Source organism: Asterias rubens, chromosome 20 (assembly GCF_902459465.1).
Source record: "Asterias rubens chromosome 20, eAstRub1.3, whole genome shotgun sequence".
Taxonomy (NCBI): Eukaryota; Metazoa; Echinodermata; class Asteroidea; order Forcipulatida; family Asteriidae; genus Asterias; species Asterias rubens.
The window spans coordinates 8,691,116-8,709,024 of record NC_047081.1 but is presented as its reverse complement, the minus strand read 5'-3'; the positions used below and the strand labels follow the sequence as shown (position 1 = coordinate 8,709,024).

The 17,909-nt window shown below is 36.7% G+C and overlaps 1 protein-coding gene across 11 annotated transcripts in view; it reads right to left on the bottom strand.

Annotated features, from left to right (window-relative positions):
* LOC117303636 (calcium-activated potassium channel subunit alpha-1-like) overlaps nucleotides 1-17,909 on the bottom strand; it is a 97,207-nt gene that overhangs the window by 44,762 nt on the left and 34,536 nt on the right. For all 11 annotated transcript variants that reach the window (XM_033787852.1, XM_033787858.1, XM_033787859.1 and 8 more), the window contains exons 3-9: nucleotides 15,606-15,699; nucleotides 13,561-13,672; nucleotides 10,938-11,089; nucleotides 9,455-9,625; nucleotides 6,904-6,995; nucleotides 2,001-2,111; nucleotides 352-457 (exon numbers count right to left, since the gene is read on the bottom strand). In XM_033787852.1, coding sequence (XP_033643743.1) covers nucleotides 352-457; nucleotides 2,001-2,111; nucleotides 6,904-6,995; nucleotides 9,455-9,625; nucleotides 10,938-11,089; nucleotides 13,561-13,672; nucleotides 15,606-15,699 — 838 coding nt within the window. The remainder of the gene's footprint in view (nucleotides 1-351; nucleotides 458-2,000; nucleotides 2,112-6,903; nucleotides 6,996-9,454; nucleotides 9,626-10,937; nucleotides 11,090-13,560; nucleotides 13,673-15,605; nucleotides 15,700-17,909) is intronic.

Below are 17,909 nucleotides of genomic sequence, written 5' to 3'. Positions count from 1 at the left end.
CATGGCTCTGCTTACCGTAAGCACAGAATCGGCGCTTACGGAAGCAGGGAATTCTGTGCTTACGGAAGCGTATTTCACGAGTTAGCGGCGAATTTGGGCTTCTGCGCGTGCGTACTTCACGTTACTAGGCATTCTACGCTTACAAGGCTAGCGCAAAAATTTGGCGCTTGCACGTAAACGGGGAATCGCTATCATAAGCGCAGAATTCGGCCGTAAGTAGAGCCATGAAATTGGGCCCAGGGGGGTGTGTAGCTCAAAATGTTTACTGCTAAAGAAATTTTCTTACAGGACCAGACACGAAATGAGAAAGCAAAAAAAAACACTGCCGAATAAATGAAATGGTTTACGTACCCGGACTTTCTCAAGATCCACGGAATTTAAGACCGATCCTTGGAAGAACTCGAGCTGAGTAAAATGCCTCTTGAAGAGGGCTTGAAGCTCCAGGTCTGGCTCCGAGCTGTAAGAAAAAGGAAATGCGAAAGAGTCATGAATAAAAGATTTAAGTTTCCTTCGCGGAATTTGATCCTGGAAACGAGAAAGCTTGTTCTAAATTACACGGTTCTAGTATGGAATTGTAGCTTACTGCCAAGGTTCAAGAAACGAGGGTGAATATAATTTATTTTAACCCTAACACCAATGTGTATAAAAGCACTGTACTTTTCCCGAGCTCTTAGAGAGAACAAATCCTCAGATAAATCACTCGGTCGCGATGCAAACCCAGGACCTTTGCATTGCTAGAGGAGATGTCTTACCACTAGACGACCGAGCTAGCCCGGCGGCTAGAGCATGGAGGTCTATTTCTACCTCCATGGCTGGAGGAAGTTCAAATCCTATCTATTAAAACTGAGGGCATCTTTTGTTTCAGTTTAGTTTTAATTTTCAAAATGTTGTCAACAAAGTGACACAATTGTACAAGGGAATAAAAAAACAGAATGGACCGAGTTATGACACGCTTGGAAAAAAAAGCAAAGACAGGAAATATTATGGAGGTAGATTTGATAGGCCGAGGATTTTAGTTATCAGCCTAAATATATAGAGACAAGACAATCGGACAGAGATAAACAAAACAGACTTTACAAAACAAGTTATCAAACAAAAATGCTTATTTAACTAGAACAAAATGAAAAAAGATGCAACAATAAAAATAAAAAGATAAATTCTCTCTCTCAAAAAAAGCCATGCATAGAATAAAAATAAAAAAACATAAAAACAACAATTGGAGAATCCATGGCGACAAACTGCAATTACTGTAATTGTCTGGTTTGTCAGAAATAATGAGAGTGACTAGGGAGAAAGGGAGAGAGCCGACCATGTACGACGGACATCGATTATGAATGACCGTCATCCTCAGATAGTTATCACAAAAAAGAGAACACGTCAAATTGGTGGGGGAAAAAAAAACACAGTTTCATCAGATGTAATGGCATCCTTGGGAGTATAATTACAAGCACCTCTCACTCGGCGGTATTCTGCGCAGAGTTACCAGTATGTCTTGAATGAACGAACAATGCTTTTGTGATACATTGATATGCTTGGTAATAATAATACTAACAGTTGATTCTTATGTTATATAGCGCGCACATCCGTCACACAGTGATGTTCAAGGTGCTTTAAAGGCATGCAGTGGATACTATTGGTAATTTTCGAGAAAGAAGTAATTTTCCAACAATTTGATTTAGAGACCTCAAGTTTAAAATTTGAGGTCTCGAAAACAAGCATCGGCATGCATACAACTTTGTGTGTTTTTTTTTAGTTATCTCGCAACTCCGACGACCAATCAAGCTCAAATTTTCACAGGTTTGTTATTTTATGCATATGTTGAGATACACCAAGTGAGAAGACTGGTCTTTGACATTTACCAATAGTGTCCACTGTCTGTAAGTCAGAGAATAGATTCTTAAGTGTAGATTTGTATTGACAATGTACCTGCCATCACTTCGTATACATTCTATCCACGAATCTACACTTTCTCATCCATTCTCCTTTAACTGATTACTCACTTATCGAGGAGAACTATCTCAACATTGACGTCGTCTCTGTCCTTGTGTAAGAAGTCTTTAAGAAAGTTAGCCACGCTGTCGTAAGTGATGTGTCCACATAAGATGATATGCCTAGACAATGAAAACAAGAAAAAATGCACAAAGTGAAATCTCCTGAAGACGAGCAGAGTATACTGTTAGAATCGAGACTTAACCAGCTCTTTTCAGAGCCACCACTCCTTCAAACAAGATTTTACCCATGGTTGTACCCGCAAGTTTACTATTAATTTATAGTTTCTTCTTATTAAAGAGAATATCAATGGTTATTTTGACGGCTTCTTACATAACGTTCAGATTGAAAGTAACAATAACAACTAGTTCTCATTCAGCTTATTTTACAACAACCGTATCAATCGCAATGCACTTTATATTAGTGCGGTAATCATTGAGCCAATAACATTAATTTGTTTGTTTGTTTGTTTGTTTGTTTGTTTTTTATTTCCAAATATCACAATAAATAATCATGAAACATTTAATCTTTCTCAGCTCCCTGGGGAGTATACAGCCTGCGCAACCGTAGCACTCCAAAGACTTTTTCATATGCAATATCAACCTCTACCATCGCAGGTACCCATTTATACACCTGGGTGAAGAGAAGCAACTGTAGTAAAGTGTCATGCCTAGGATTCAAACCCACACTCCAATGACTTAACCACCAGAACTTTGATTTGATAAAAAGTAACAGTAATTTTTTTAATCATCTTGCAGATTTTTGACAATATCTCAAAAAGGCGACCACTTTTTGAAATGAAAATGTTTACTGGATAGTTTTATGATTAAAACAGTCACAGTGTTTCAAAAACCAAAGGTACGAGTTGCCGTTAACGCTTAAAACTGGTTACCGCTTCTTGAGACAGAAAAACTAATCAACTGTACCTATAAATGGCAATTAAGCAAGGTTCGCGCTCCCTTTCCGTTTTGTGACGCAATGAAATTCGCTTCGCACGAAGCATTCGCAGGAAGTATGAGCTTAAAGCCCTGTGCATACTTCTTGCGATCGCAAACGCAAGAAAGTTGAGCACGACTCAACCCCTACGAATTATTCATTGCGAATTTGTGACGTCCACACTCGTATCACATTCGCATTCGCAGGAAGTATGAACCGGGCTTAATGCTCATAATTATCTAAAAGTGTGTAAGAACAGTCTGATCCACAGGATGCATCGGTGAAAAAAATCCATAAATAATGTACTTCAACCCCAGGTTGTGCGAAACACCTGGTTGTTTCTAAGCAACCTTGTTTGGATAGTGGGTTTGGGTTTCTATGGAGACGTATAAATCGGATATTGATGAAAAAAAATGTGTGAATCAAAGTTTGTCCATATATAATAATACAGAACAACAAAATATCTACAGAGACAAGATCTTAGTCAGGATGTCCACATTTGCTGGGAATTTACAAAACCGAGTGTCCAAACGGTGCACTTGCAATACATTTCTATGCAACAGATAAAACAGGCTGTCAACGTTTAAAAACAGGGTGTTCAAAGTACACACCTCTGGCCAGCACTTTGTGTAGAGACTATGGTCTAACACATGAAGGGTTACAGAAACGAGCACACTTTTATTTAAAAGTTCTGTGAAATATCCACATAAGGCCACATAAAAATATAAAAAAAATTGTTGATCGTCCTTTTTTTTTTGCGGATGGGGAGGGAGGTTTTTTTTTTTTTTTTTTTTAAGTTTTGTTGACATGCCAAATATGAAATCAAGAATAAAGAAATCATCACAATCACTATAATACAGAGGGTTTGTGTGTTTTTGATGTTTTCAATAGTTTTGTCAAACAAATGTAACTCCTAGATGACATTTTCTGTAAACTTTTTCAAACAAATAAGCACAGTGTAGCCCAAGTAAATATTTGAAGAATTGTTCTTGCTTTGCCAACATGAATAAAAACCTTCTTAAAAACATCTTTTCAAACCTGTACATTTTGGAAAAAATATCAGCTGAAAAGGTTGTTTTTTATGATTTAAAAAAAAAAAAAAACGTTATTTTGTTTATGTGGCAGTAAGGGAAAGAAAACATCAACTACATCAGTACTGACTCCATCAACTACATCAGTACTGAGTATACAGTGCTAACAATTATGCATGTAATTCTCTTAATCTTTTGCAATTTTTACTGTTATGCGCCCTCGAACAGGCTGGTCCTTGAGAGAGCGCAATATAAAATCAATAAATTATTCTTATCAACACACATCGTCATATATGGGTGAAATACACCAAAATGAATATTCTTTATCCCTAATGCACACTTAACATCTATTGAATTGTTGCAATACCCGCTTCCGGGCAATCTCGGTGGTCTAGTTGGTAAGACACTGCTCTAGAAAGGCAAAGGTCGTGGGTTCCAATCCCAACCATGTAATACCCCTATAGATGATTTTGTTCACAGAACTCGGGAAAGTACTGAGTATATAGTTCTAACACACAACAGTGTATATAGGTGGTAAAGAAAAGAAAAAAAAAAAAAAGGGAATATACATCAACATGTATGCCACCGTCCTTCAGAATAAAGAGTGCGTGTCATATCAGCTCCAGGGCACTGACAGTGCGCTCCGAACCTTGCAGGTGAAGTGAAGAGGGAAAATTCATAAATAAAGTAGTGCGAAACAACCCAAGCATACATTTCACATCAGTTAGAATCTGAAATTACTTTGTGGAAATAACACCAGCATCGACACCGGCTTGACGTCCATCAATCTCTCATACCTGCTGTTATTTTTCACACCGCCGGGTATTTTCGAGAGACTTTTTTTTTCTTCTTTTTTTTACGCAGGCGTGAAGTTTCAGTCTCTAAAGATACCTCATCTCTCTATCAAAGTGTCAATTGTGTCGCGTTAATCACTTGTGTGTTATAATTGCATACGATTAAATATTAAATATAAACGGAAGATTATGAAAGTCACGAGTCCTCATCTTTCTATGACAGCAGGAGATTATGAAAGTCAGGGTCATCTTGGCATCTTGCCAATCTTCTCACATCTCACCCCTTCCCCCCCCCCTTCAGCCATCGCAGCAGGTGGAATTTCTCTTTTCCCAATTTGATTAAATATTTTTTTCACTTGCACTTCAGAGTATCTCAACATTTATTGGATGCAATATTTGAGAAATATTAGACTTGTTTATATAAAGCGCACGATTTTTCATCGCAACAACCGTGGGGATACAACCTGACACTTCTGATTGACAACGATTGATAACAAATGTTTAATATTTCTCAACTATTTCCCGAGGCTGATCAATCTTGGAAATCCTTTTTTTTTTCTTCCAAAAAACAGAATCTATTACTGCCTTATACAAAACCTAAAAACCTTACAGATTTTATTTTTTTTTTCCAAAATCAAATCAAAACACTGCATTATACAAAACTTAAAATCCTGATTTTTTTTTGATTTTTTTTACCAGAATCTAAATGTATTACTGCATAATACAAAACATGAAACCGTTGTTTTTTTTTTCCCAAAACCATAATCTGTTAATGCACTTTACAAAACATGAAAAAAAATTCTTTTGTTGTTCCTTCAGTTTTCATCAAGATCTTGATGTTATCACTCAGCATGTCACCAGGAAGAGTTTTTCATTTCCAATATTTAATAACCCTCAAGACCCCTCAAGCTAAGCAATCCTCCTTGCTGTGCATTCAAGCCTTGACTCCGACCCTCTTACTGTTCACGATTCACAAGTTCCAATTCCTACACTCAAAAGACCTCTCCGAAAAATATTAAATAAACTCAAGGACCTCTCATAAAAGACTTCCTTAAGCTGTAGGAATTTTTCAAAATTCCCATTAACCCAATTTGGCCATGCATCTTAAAACCCCGTAAAATTTGCTCCCAGATATAACAATCAACTCAATTCAAGCATGTCCAAGTACTTCTTGTTTTTCTTTCTGAATTTTCTTTTATCAACTCCATCTATTTCTCTTGCTTCAACCCCAAACAGAGGAAGGAGACGGATTCCCCAGGGTCTGTATTTATTGAGTCCTGGGAAAAATATTCAGTAAGTTAAGGTAACTTGACCTTTTCAGCTGGGGCCCTAGGGAGCAATTAACAAGTAGATAATGAGCTGCCTCCTCTTTGTTTTCGTCAAGAAGCTCTAGGCTTCTTTCTTTAAGAAAATGTACGCTTCATTCTTCAGGAAACTGTATGCTTTTTTTTCTTCAAGAAACTGTACCCTTCTTTCTTCAAGGAAATGTACGCTTCTTTCTTCAAGAAACTGTCTGCTTCTTTCTTCAAGAAATTGTATCTCCTTTCTTCAAGAAACTGTACGCTTCTTTTTTCAAAGCACCTTTTTATAAGGACTTTTAGTTTGCTAATGAAACCCGTCTTCTAAATCTTTGATGGAATTGTTGAGGGTCGTTATAAGAATTACCTATTAGCAAATCACCCAGATCTAAACGATAATGCTGAATAATAACATAAACCTTGATATAATCTAAAAGACCAGCTGCAACGAAAAATGGCAACAGCTGATCGATGCTGAAGTTCATTTTGAATGATTGCAAACAATAAAAAAAATTGAGTTCACGCTAGAATAAACAGACTTTAATTATAAAACTTTTTCAGAAAAAAACCAAGAAAAGGCATGTGACATCGTCATTTATATTACGCATTTGTAGGAGCTCCGCTTTATCTGTGTTTTGTTGCAACAACAAAGCAACAAACCAACACAAGGCGTCAAATGTTGTCATTTTGACGCACGCCGTCAACGGCAGAAGTGTAGCTAGTTTTTCAAAACATTGCAAGTGGGACCTTATTTTTTTAATCGATAATTACTAAAAATTCAGAGTGTAATCATATTTAAAAATTATAATTAAAAGACAAACAAGCACAATATAAACAAGTTTTCCATTGACTCACTTTCTTCCCTTTTCTGATTGGTACGATCCTTGATACTTTTTCCGTCTTCCGAGAATTTCAAAACACTCCGGTAGATAGCTGGTAAACATGGCCTATGTACAAAGAATAGAATGACAAACTATGAGTACCATGAAACAAAAGTTTTGTTGAGTTGGAAACGTGACAAAATAAGAAATGTCTAAATAACACAGTTTATTATCAATTTGTTTCAATCTATTTTTAATTGCCAACTTATTCGCCCCACCGTTTTTTCCTGATGATAATAATTAAGTGCAAAGCATGTTTATCAAGAGCACTCTATGCATAGGGTCCGGACTCTTTAGTGCGTGTTGAAACCCTCAAAGCTGAGTGTGTTTTTGAGTCTAATTTCAAACACCTTAATGTCACTGTGACTGCCGAGTGCTTAAATGTAGTGTGCAGCAATTCAAATCCACTCCCACAAAACAATTATCCAAAGTCCTTGGTCATATACAAAGTCTTTCAGCATATTTGCTTGGAAAGCTGCCGGCAATTTATTTTTTTATTTTTTTGTTTGTTATATATATATATAAAAAAATTATATTAATTTTTACTATTATTATTATTTGTTTTATGTGGTTGCTGTAGAAATTTGTCTGCTTTCAGATGCCTGAGAAAGGCCTCAGACCTGACATCTTTCTCAGGTTAAAAAAATATTAAAGTAAGAAATGTCCTCTTTCTAAACACTACATTTCTCCGTAGGGTGTCATTTCTCACAATGTTCAATAGCTCTCCATTGCTCGTTACCGAGGAATTTTTATGCTAATTAATATTTTGAGTAATTACCCAACGTGCCTTTGAAACCTTCAGGGGTCGAGGCCATGCTATAAATGTCAGCCGAACTGCAGGGCCTCGACTCAGCCGGTCTTAAACGGGCGTTTAAAGGCAGTGGACACTATTGGTTATTACTCAAAATAATTATTAGCATAAAACCTTACTTGGTGACGAGTAATTGGGAGAGGTTGATAGCATAAAACATTGTGAGAAATGGCTCCCTCTGAAGTGACATAGTTTTTGAGAAAGAAGCAATTTTCCACGAATTTGATTTCGAGAACTCAGATTTAGAAGCGGTCGCGAAATCAAACATCTAAAAGCACACAGCTGACAAGGGTGTTTTTCTTTCACTATTATCACGCAACTTCAACGACCAATTGAGCTCAAATTTTCACAGTTTTTTTTTTTTATGCATATGTTGAGATACACCAAGTGAGAAAACTGGTCTTTGACAATTACCAATAGTGTCCAGTGTCTTTAAGACTTAATCACCTCTCTTTTATTACATTCTACGTTGACAAATTGTGAGGCAACTACTCAAGGTGACAGAGATCAGCAGGTGAGGAGTCAATTATCCTACTCAAGTCACTGTCTATCAGCAAAATTTCTGGTCAATTTATCACCGTCATTATACAATTGGAATCATCCAAGTCGCGCCGCATATCTGAGAATTATTTGCCAGGAAAATTTAATCTGCCGCATTTCTCGCGATTTTTTTCCCCAAAAAAGTTGTTCTACCGTTTCATTGAATCTACTGAATATCCAGGCCAACACTCCTCATACAGGGACTTTGTTAATTGTTCATTGCTCGACCTAGAAACCCAATATGGAGATACCCAATACTTTAAACGCCTCCTACATTTTGATCGTCAAAGTCTAGACAAACTACTTAAAGGTACAACTTTGCTCTAAAAGAGTATCAAATAAGTGAAAACTTACACCATTTCAATGTGCGGTTGGCAAATTGTACTTTTTTTTCTCACTTTCCCTGAGGACTCAGTCGATTGGAAAATGAGTGGATCACAAAATTGAATTTGACGTTGGAGACCATCTTTAACAATTAGCTACACTAACAACACAGACTTCTTTGAAAAGAAATGGCATACAAAGTTTTCGGTAATGTTATAGCCCTGTAACCATTTGTTTTCTTCACAGAACGTGGGAATACAGTAACCAGTGCACATGTAAAAAAAAAAAAAAAATTATATTCTTTATCCTTGATGCACACCTAACATCTATCAAAATCATAGCTGTTTTCTGTTTTTTGTATGCAAGTCGCCAGACAAACAAGGCCTGAAGCCAACTTCAAGGTGTGGGCTACAATTATTTTTTTTCAAGAGGCTGTTGCCACCTACTTCTAGGGCTGAAACAGGGTTACCCCTTTTACAGTCCATACGGATGTAGGCTTGGGTATCATCAGTCCGAAGCCTGGCCGGTAGAGCAGTAAAAAGACACAACATAGGATTTGAACTGTCCTAGCCACAGGGCTAGCTCGTTGGTCTAAGTGGAAAGACATCTGCTCTGGCAATGCAAAGGTTGTGGGTTCGAATCTCACCAGAGTGATTTGCCTGTGGATTTTTTCCACAGAACCTGGAAACGTTCTTAGTGTACAGTGCGACAGAAACATCGGTGTATAGGGAAAAAAACAAACTATATTCTTTTATATCTCACTTTAGCCTTTGAGAAAGACTCTGCTAGGGTCGAAACGTCGGGCCACTAACAATTTTTTTGCTTTTTATTTACATCAAAGAAGACTTACCAAGCCGCCAAAGATGAAGAGAACGATAAAAACTCTGCCTAGTGTAGTCTTGGCTGTTATATCACCGTAACCAACGGTGGACATAGTCACAACGAGCACATAAACGCAGGTCCAGTAATCAATTTCTTGTGAATTGCTAAAGTCAATCCAGAAATCACCAGAATTCTCAACCTGTGAGCGAATACAAAAAATTATAAATCAAAGTTGGAAAAGATGAACAATAATCAAGACAGGGCATTTTCTGGGTCGGTTAAGGTCAAAGACTTTTATACATTTAAGAATGTCCCGGCTGCTCTCTTAACTACCATGTCTTCCTCTACTACAGTCATCAATTCACATTCTTCCCTAAATGTCACCAGAAGGAGTTAAAGGCACTGGACACTACTGGTAATTACTCAACATAATTGTTAGCATAAAAATTTACTTGGTAACGAACAATGGGGAGCTGTTGATAGTATAAAACATTCTGAGAAACGGCTCCCTCTGAGGTAACATAGTTTTTGTGAAAGAAGTTATTTCTCACTAATATATTTGAATTGAATACGATACCTCAGATTAGGTCTCGAATTCAAGCATCAGAAAGCACACAACTTGTGCGACAAGGGTGTTTTTTTCCCACTATTCTCTTGCAACTTCGACGAACAATTTCGCTCAAATTTTCACAGATTTGTTTTTCTTATACATATCTTGGAATACACCAAGTGAGAAGACTGGTCTTTGGCAATTACCAAAGGTGTCCAGTGCCTTTAAGTTGAATGAATCTGAGATGACAGTGACTGGCTGGCCAGATGGATCTTGAACGATGCAAGACCTTTTGTCTGACATTATTATGTTTGCACGGTATAAATGTCACTATGGGATGTTGTAACGTGTTGAACTTCCCATGTCTTTAATGACATTGACAGATTTCGTAGAAGGGAAAAAAATAATTATAAGCTGGGTTCTTCTTGGTGGCCTGTCGATTTTATTACTTTGATTCTTGTCTTGTAACAAATAGTCTAAGATGGATTTCACAAAGAGTTAAGACTAGTCTTATTTCGAGTTAGGACGAGTTACTCGTCCTAAGTTTAGGACTAAGTTTCAATGAAGTCGACCCCTGGTCCAGTAAATGGTTTGAGCTACAATTCCTGCAGTCTTGTTGATTTTTTTCCCCTGAAGTTGATGAGCCCTGACTTTTTATAAATAACAAACTGCTAGCCTCTGAATCAACAAACACTTCAAAATTAGAACTTGTTGGGATTGGCAGGTAACAACCATGTGATGAAGTTAAACATCTGCTCCAGTAGACATCTCTAAGACGTTTCTGTTTGAAAGTTCCAAACTGGAGACTCAATATTTTTTTTTTTCTTTTTAAAAAGCCAGCAGCAATCGCAATGCAAGTTTTTTATAAAAAACATTTCTGTTTCCAACGTTCCTAAATGAAGACCCCGTTTTTTTAAATCTTTTGAGACCAGCAATCGACAAGAACGTTTTTTTAAATTACCAAATGAATGAAGCCAGCCGCAGTCAGCCACATGCTGAAGAATATCGTCACCAGATTGACGAGTTTTATCGTGTCGCTCGTCCGTAGAATACTCAGAAACTGTAGAATCTCTGAGAGCTGAATCATCCGCAAAGCCCTCAGGAAACGCAAGCCTTGAGATGGAAAATCGGAAAAGAAAAAAAAGGAGAAGTTCAGTGTCAAATTACACACAAAAATTGGGACGAGAAAATCCTTTGAAAGGAGTAGAGTGGATGCTCAGCTGTAACTCGATACTGGCAGGCTTAAGTCTGTGTCTTAAAGGGTTTTGGTACTTTTTGAACGACACAAAACACAAACTTTCACAGATTTACAGTAAACTTACAAGGTTTAAAGATGATGGTAGAAAGCTTCCCTTAAAATATTACTTGTTTAGGTGCTGTAGTTTTTTTTAGAATTGAGTAAAACAATGTCACAAAAATAATTTTTGTCTCAGGAGATGAACATTATTTCAGCATGTAAAACGTGTTTACCACTTATGATTACATAACTTGTAAACACATGTAACATGTACATGCTAACACTGTTTTTCGTGACATTACATACATACAACAGAGCATTTTTAAAGCGCCTTTTCAACAACATTGTTCAACTCATTTCTCAAAAACTACAGCACCTCAGCAAGTACTATTTTAAAGGAAGCTTTCCAAACCCTTTAACTCTCCATAGTACCTTTAATATAAGATTGGCAGACTAATGGCGACAAGAATTGAAATACAAAATCACTCTCCAGAAACTGTCAAGTATTTCACTTTTTTGCTGCTTCATACAAATTCGGCCCAAAGACTGCTGAATTTTCAAAATATAATTTGAGGGCTAAATTTGATTAAAATCCAATACATTAAATAGGTTTTCCTCGCATTTGGTTATGACCTTGTAACATTTGTATTTTGTACCTTTGCCTGCCTCGATTATAAAACCGTTCTATTTTCGGATCCTTGAAGGTCATAGGAAAAATCACAAACCTACTTCTCGCCGCATTCTGCATTTGTCTTTCATTTGTAGCAAATCAAATACAATCTTAAGTTTATTTATAATCACACTTAGCGTCTCGTGAAAAACCGCCAGATACTGGCGTTGGCAAGATCCAAGGACTGCAGGATCCTGCCAGGCATACCTCGCATCCATCCATTCACACAGAGATTTGTATTTAAAGGCACTGCCGGCGATTTCACCAAACTCATCCTAACTTAGGACTAATCTTAGGACGAGTAAAGAGCCGTATCCGAAGACGCAATGAACCCATCCTAAGTTAGGACGGGTTACTGTTTTTTTGATGCATATGTTGGGATAAACACCAAGTGCGAATACTGGTCTTTGACAATTCCCAAAGGTGTCCAGTGTCTTTAAATATACTAATCACAAAAAGTCAGTGCAAAGAAAAACCACCACGAGGGAAATGCAATTATTATCCCCAGGTGGGGTTTTCACAATAAAGTCCTGATTTGAAGTGGATTACGATAACTCCATTAATGGGAAGTCAAGCAGTAGACACTTTGTCATCATTTACACAAAAATACAATTATCCCCCCCCCCCCCACCCCCGGCCAAACATTCATAATTTCAGACAATGTCTGCCATTTACACTTTGACATTATTAGTTTCTACCAAGAATGAAATTGGAGATCTTAAATCATGCAAATCTATTTTTGAAATCATTGCTTCAGACAATGTTTGCCATTTAAACTTTGACATTATTAACTTCTACCAAGAATGAAATTGGAGATCTTAAATCATGCAAATCGGGTTTAATTTAAAAATACTAAAAGGATGTTTTATTAATAAGTAATTAAGTGTTTTAACAAGAGTGTCTCTTCGTGAAAACGAAATCTGTGTTCAGCACGTCATGTAGGATTTCAAATGTCTCTCACTACCAGGCAATTTTGGTGGTCTATAGTCAGTCATCTGCACTAGAATGGCAAAGGCCATGGGTTTTAAATCCCACCCAAGTTATATGTCTGTTTTGGGTTGTTTTTTGCTGTTTGTTTGTTGTTTGTTTGATTTTTGTTTACAATGAGTGACTCGGGAAAGTACTGAGTATACTGTAAGTGCTTTAAACACATCGGTGTTAGGGTAAAACCAAATATGAAAACAAGAAAATGTTTTGGACAAGTACCCAAAAAACTTTAAGCATTGTCACTTTCGTTGTCTGAAAACCTGAAGAATGAATAAAGGCTTCTGTAACGGGGGGAAAAGAACCAGGCAAACTTGAAAGGTATAGAATTTTGAATCTGCTTTGCGCATTGTGTGGATGGGATGGCTTAACTTTTGAAGTGCTTAGCGAGAGTGTCTTTGAAGATATCTAATGAGTTGCTGGAAATCACACTACCGGGTAAGGCATTCCAGTCCTTGATGGTGGCCAGAAAAAAACTGCTGCCGTAGATTTTGGTTGAGTGACGAATTTGATGGAATTGAAGATTGTGTTTTCTGGAGGGTCGAGTGGAATGTTGTGCAAAGTCTTGAAGAGGGATTTCACTCTCACTAAGCACTTTAAGCCATCCCATCCACACAATGCGCAGAGCTGGTGTGATGTGTCTTTAGACATTTTTTTGCTGGCTCAACTATACAGATACAGATAGGTACTCACCTAGCCATGTACGATGAAGGTACATTGACACAAAGATTGGCGGTATTGTAAAGAAATCCACGATAGAATTCCATGTTAGCCAGAACCAGAGCTTATCTGGTGCAGCAATAAACTGAAGAAAGAAAAAAATAATATAATTTTGAATTAAAAAAAAAGTAAAACAACAACAAAACAGCAAGTAATATACAGATAAAATAATATATGCAAATAAATTTCCCTATAAAATGAAGATTATAGTCAAGAAAACTCTATCTGAACATCTAAAACGACAACACTTCAACAGCTTATCTTGGTTGGTACAATCAAAACTTCAGAATCGTGCTTTTTATTACTTTTTTTCTCCAAACTCACACAACGGGTTAAGCCCAAATTTTCATACATAAGCTACATCACACAAAACATGAACACTGACTTCATAAAAAATTACTATTCCTTGTTAGGTCGGTAAAATAACATATTTAATGGTATGTTTTCTTCCTCTTTAAAGGGAAGGTACACGTTTGGTAGTTACTCAAAACAAATATTACCTTAAAAACTGGCTTGGTAACGAACATTGGAGAGATGTTGATAGTATGAAACATTGTGGGACACGACTCCCTCTGAAGTAACGTAGTTTTTGAGAAAGAGGTAATTTCTTACTAAAATAATAAAAGACTTCTAGCTAGAAGTCTTTTATTCCTATCTGAAAGCACTAAAATTCGTCCAACAAGGGTGTTTTTTCTTTCATCATTTTCTCGCAACTTCGATGACTGATTGAGCCCACATTTTCACAGGCTTGTTATTTTATGCTTATGATGGGATACACCAAGTGAGAAGACTGGTCTTTGACAATTCCCAAACGTGTACCTTCCCTTTAATACATCAACCCCTTCAAAACAAAACTCACTCTACTGATTGTGTAGAGTTCCTACGTTTGAAATGAATAAATCATTTATCGTCAAAAACAACTAATTTTTTTTATTTTTTTTTTTACTTCATACAACATCCACAGCGCAAGCACCAAAAAAGGATGGATACAAATTTAACAATAAAATTCCGAGGGGCACAAATATATACACCAAACACAAACACAAAAACCAACAAAAAGACAAGCTCGCTCAGGCGTGCCCAGCGTGGGCGTGGGGCCTAGCAAAGCATGTCTACAAGGCGAGTCAAAATTAAGTTGGCCGAGATTTATGATTTAAAAACAAAACAATAACTGACACTCAAAACCCCAGTGAAGCACATATTAAACAAGCATTCTTCTTTCCTGCTTATCTGAAGAAGAAAAAAAGAACGAATTAAATGATAATTTCTGAGAGAAGTTATGCCTGCTTTACTGAAAGCACTCATGGTTGTAGCTGTCCGTGGAATTTTAATGCTTGACTGAATCTAAACATCTGAGTAAGTAGCAAAGAGTATAAAAAAGTCATTCCTTTGACAGCTTGCAGAATGAGTACCTTTTAAAACAGACATAACCACTTTTAAGTTATCAATTTCTTTCATTATTTTTTCTTCTTCTAATAAGGCAGGAGAGGGTGGTTGTTATTATGCTTTACTGAACTTTTGTGTTTCGCTAGTTTGTTTTGAAAAAATACACCAATCTTGGTCAACTTCTTTTTGACTCACCCTCCAGTGGATAACTTAAAGGCAGTGGACACTATTGGTAATTACTCAAAATAATTATCAGCATAAAACCTCACTTGGTAACAAGTAATGGAGAGAGGCTGATAGTATAAAACATTGTGAGAAACAGCTCCCTCTGAAGTAATGCAGTTTTTAAGAAAGAAGTAATTTTCTACGAATTTGATTTCGAGACCTCAAGTTAGAAGTTGAGGTCTCAAAATCAAGCATCTAAAAGCACACAACTTCGTGTGACAAGGTTGTTTTTTTCTTTCATAGTTATCTTGCAACTCCGAAGGCCAATCAAGCTAAAACTTTCACAGGTTTGTTATTTTATGCATATGTTGAGATACACCAAGTGCGAAGACTGGTCTTTGACAATTACCAATAGTAATCCAGTGTCTTTAAAACTTCAACATGTAGAAATGTGAATGTAAACTTACCCGAAGTGCAAAATACAGTAAGAAAAATAAGTTGAATGCTAGATCAATTTGAAACAAGATATCCTCAGACAAAACAAAGCATCTCTCTATAGGTCTGAAATAGAACAGAAATCAGTTAATTAATTAATATAGTCGTTTAATTTATTTTTATGTGAAATACTGGTTAGATTTGAGACATTCGATTAATTAACCCTTCGGAGACCATTCATTTCTGTTACATTATCAGAAACACCATAACACTGCTAATATATATATATATACATTTTTTTTTTTTTTTCAGTAAATATTTCAACAGAAATAACATGAAACATGAAATTCAGTTTTGATTTTATTTTAGAAACTGAATTTCTGTTTGAAACTGAATTTCTTGTGTTAAACATAGGCTACTACATTGGAAAATTTCACACCCGGACATGACCTTTACTTTGACCTTTTTATGTGCGATTGTTAGTAGGTCAAACCTTGTGGATGCTTGTGGGCCATTTGGCACAAGCGGCTTGTGCCAAATGGTCTCCAAAGGGTCAACCAGTAACTAGTAAGCAGTCAGTATGTAGGTGTCTGTTTGTCAAATATGCTGTCATGTTATTTGTCATCATTTGAACTTCACCAAATAAGGCCGTGTCCGAAACGACGACTTCGGCTACAGCTACGGCTAGATCGCGCGCGTCTGCCTATTCTTCAACACTGGTAGACGCGCTGATCTAGACGTAGCTGTAGCCGAAGTCGTGGTTTCGGACACGGCCTTATAGTCACTCTCAACCCGATTTCATATCTTATAGTTCCTTATTCCAATCCTGCCTCATTCGTTCATGCTCTACACCCATTTACTCAATCACATAACCTTAAACTAATGCGAAACACTTTCCAATCCCTTCCAAACACAACTTCTTTTTTCTTCTTATTTTGTAAGTTGTCTCTTTAAGACATTGTACAAAGCAGACCTTAACATATACCAGCTCGAAACTCGAGAAAACAAATCACTTAAAGGTGCTGAATACAACTTAATTAGCGAAACATTTTCTCAACTTACTCTTATTTAATAAGATAAACTAATGCAAAACACTTCAATCTCATCCAAACACAACTTCTTCTTTCTTCTAATTTTGTAAGTTGTCTCTTTAAGACATTGTACAAAGCAGACCTTAACATATACAAGCTCGAAACTCGAGACAACAAATCACTTAAAGGTGCTGAATACAACTTAATTAGCGAAATCTTTTCACAAATTACACTTATATGATAAACTAATGGGAAACACTTTCCAATCCCATCCAAACACAACTTCTTTTTGCTTCTTCCACAAAGTGCTTCGTCTCTCTCTCTTTACATCTTCCCAAACAAAAACGACGCATGCACCACTCTCACTTTCTAAATTAACGTCTAAAGAATTCAGTTTGATTATAAAGTAGCATCTTTAACCCTTTCCTCCGTCACTCACACATTCTCCTCTAATGCACGCAACAAAAATCTCTTAATGTAATTTCCTCAAGCTCACTGAACAAATCTCTTTAAATCCTAAGAAACATTCCATGCACGACACAAAGCTTCTTCTCTCCTTACACAACGACGACGTGACTGAGCCAAGAAAACGCAGATAAACATCAACAATTATTTGTATCTTTTAAGATGAAATGACAAAAAAAGTGATTTTGGGAAACTGCGAGGGTATAGAATCCTTGGGGTGAATGACAGGTTGTTCATCTTTCGTACGGAGAAGTTTATCTCCAACTAAGAAGAGAGGTTTGCGATATTACCATGTGAATATTTCTTTTGCATAGTGTCGTTTCTAAGGAGAACTTAACCACTGGTTCTTTTCAAAACCAACACAACGCAAAAGAGATAGTCACTTGGTGTGACTGCAAACCTCTCTTAGTTATACTTCCACCATGCACAGTTTCAGATGTTTATCTCCTCCTTTTAATTTTTCTTAAAACTCTATAACCAAAAATAAGTAGGATTAGAATCTTTGCATGGTGGGAGTCAAATAAAGTTAGGTTTGCGGACAGCACCGTGTTTAAATCTCGTTTTAAGAAGTGTTGGTTTTGAAAAGAACCAGTGCTCGACAACATAAATGTAATTCTCTTCCACCATGCACAGTTTCAGATGTTTATCTCCTCCCTTTAATTTTTCTTAAAACTCTATAACCAAAAATAAGTAGGATTAGAATCTTTGCATGGTGGGAGTCAAATAAAGTTAGGTTTGCTGACAGCACCGTGTTTAAATCTCGTTTTAAGAAGTGTTGGTTTTGAAAAGAACCAGTGCTCGACAACATAAAATGTAATTCTCTTCCAGAGATGCCTGCAA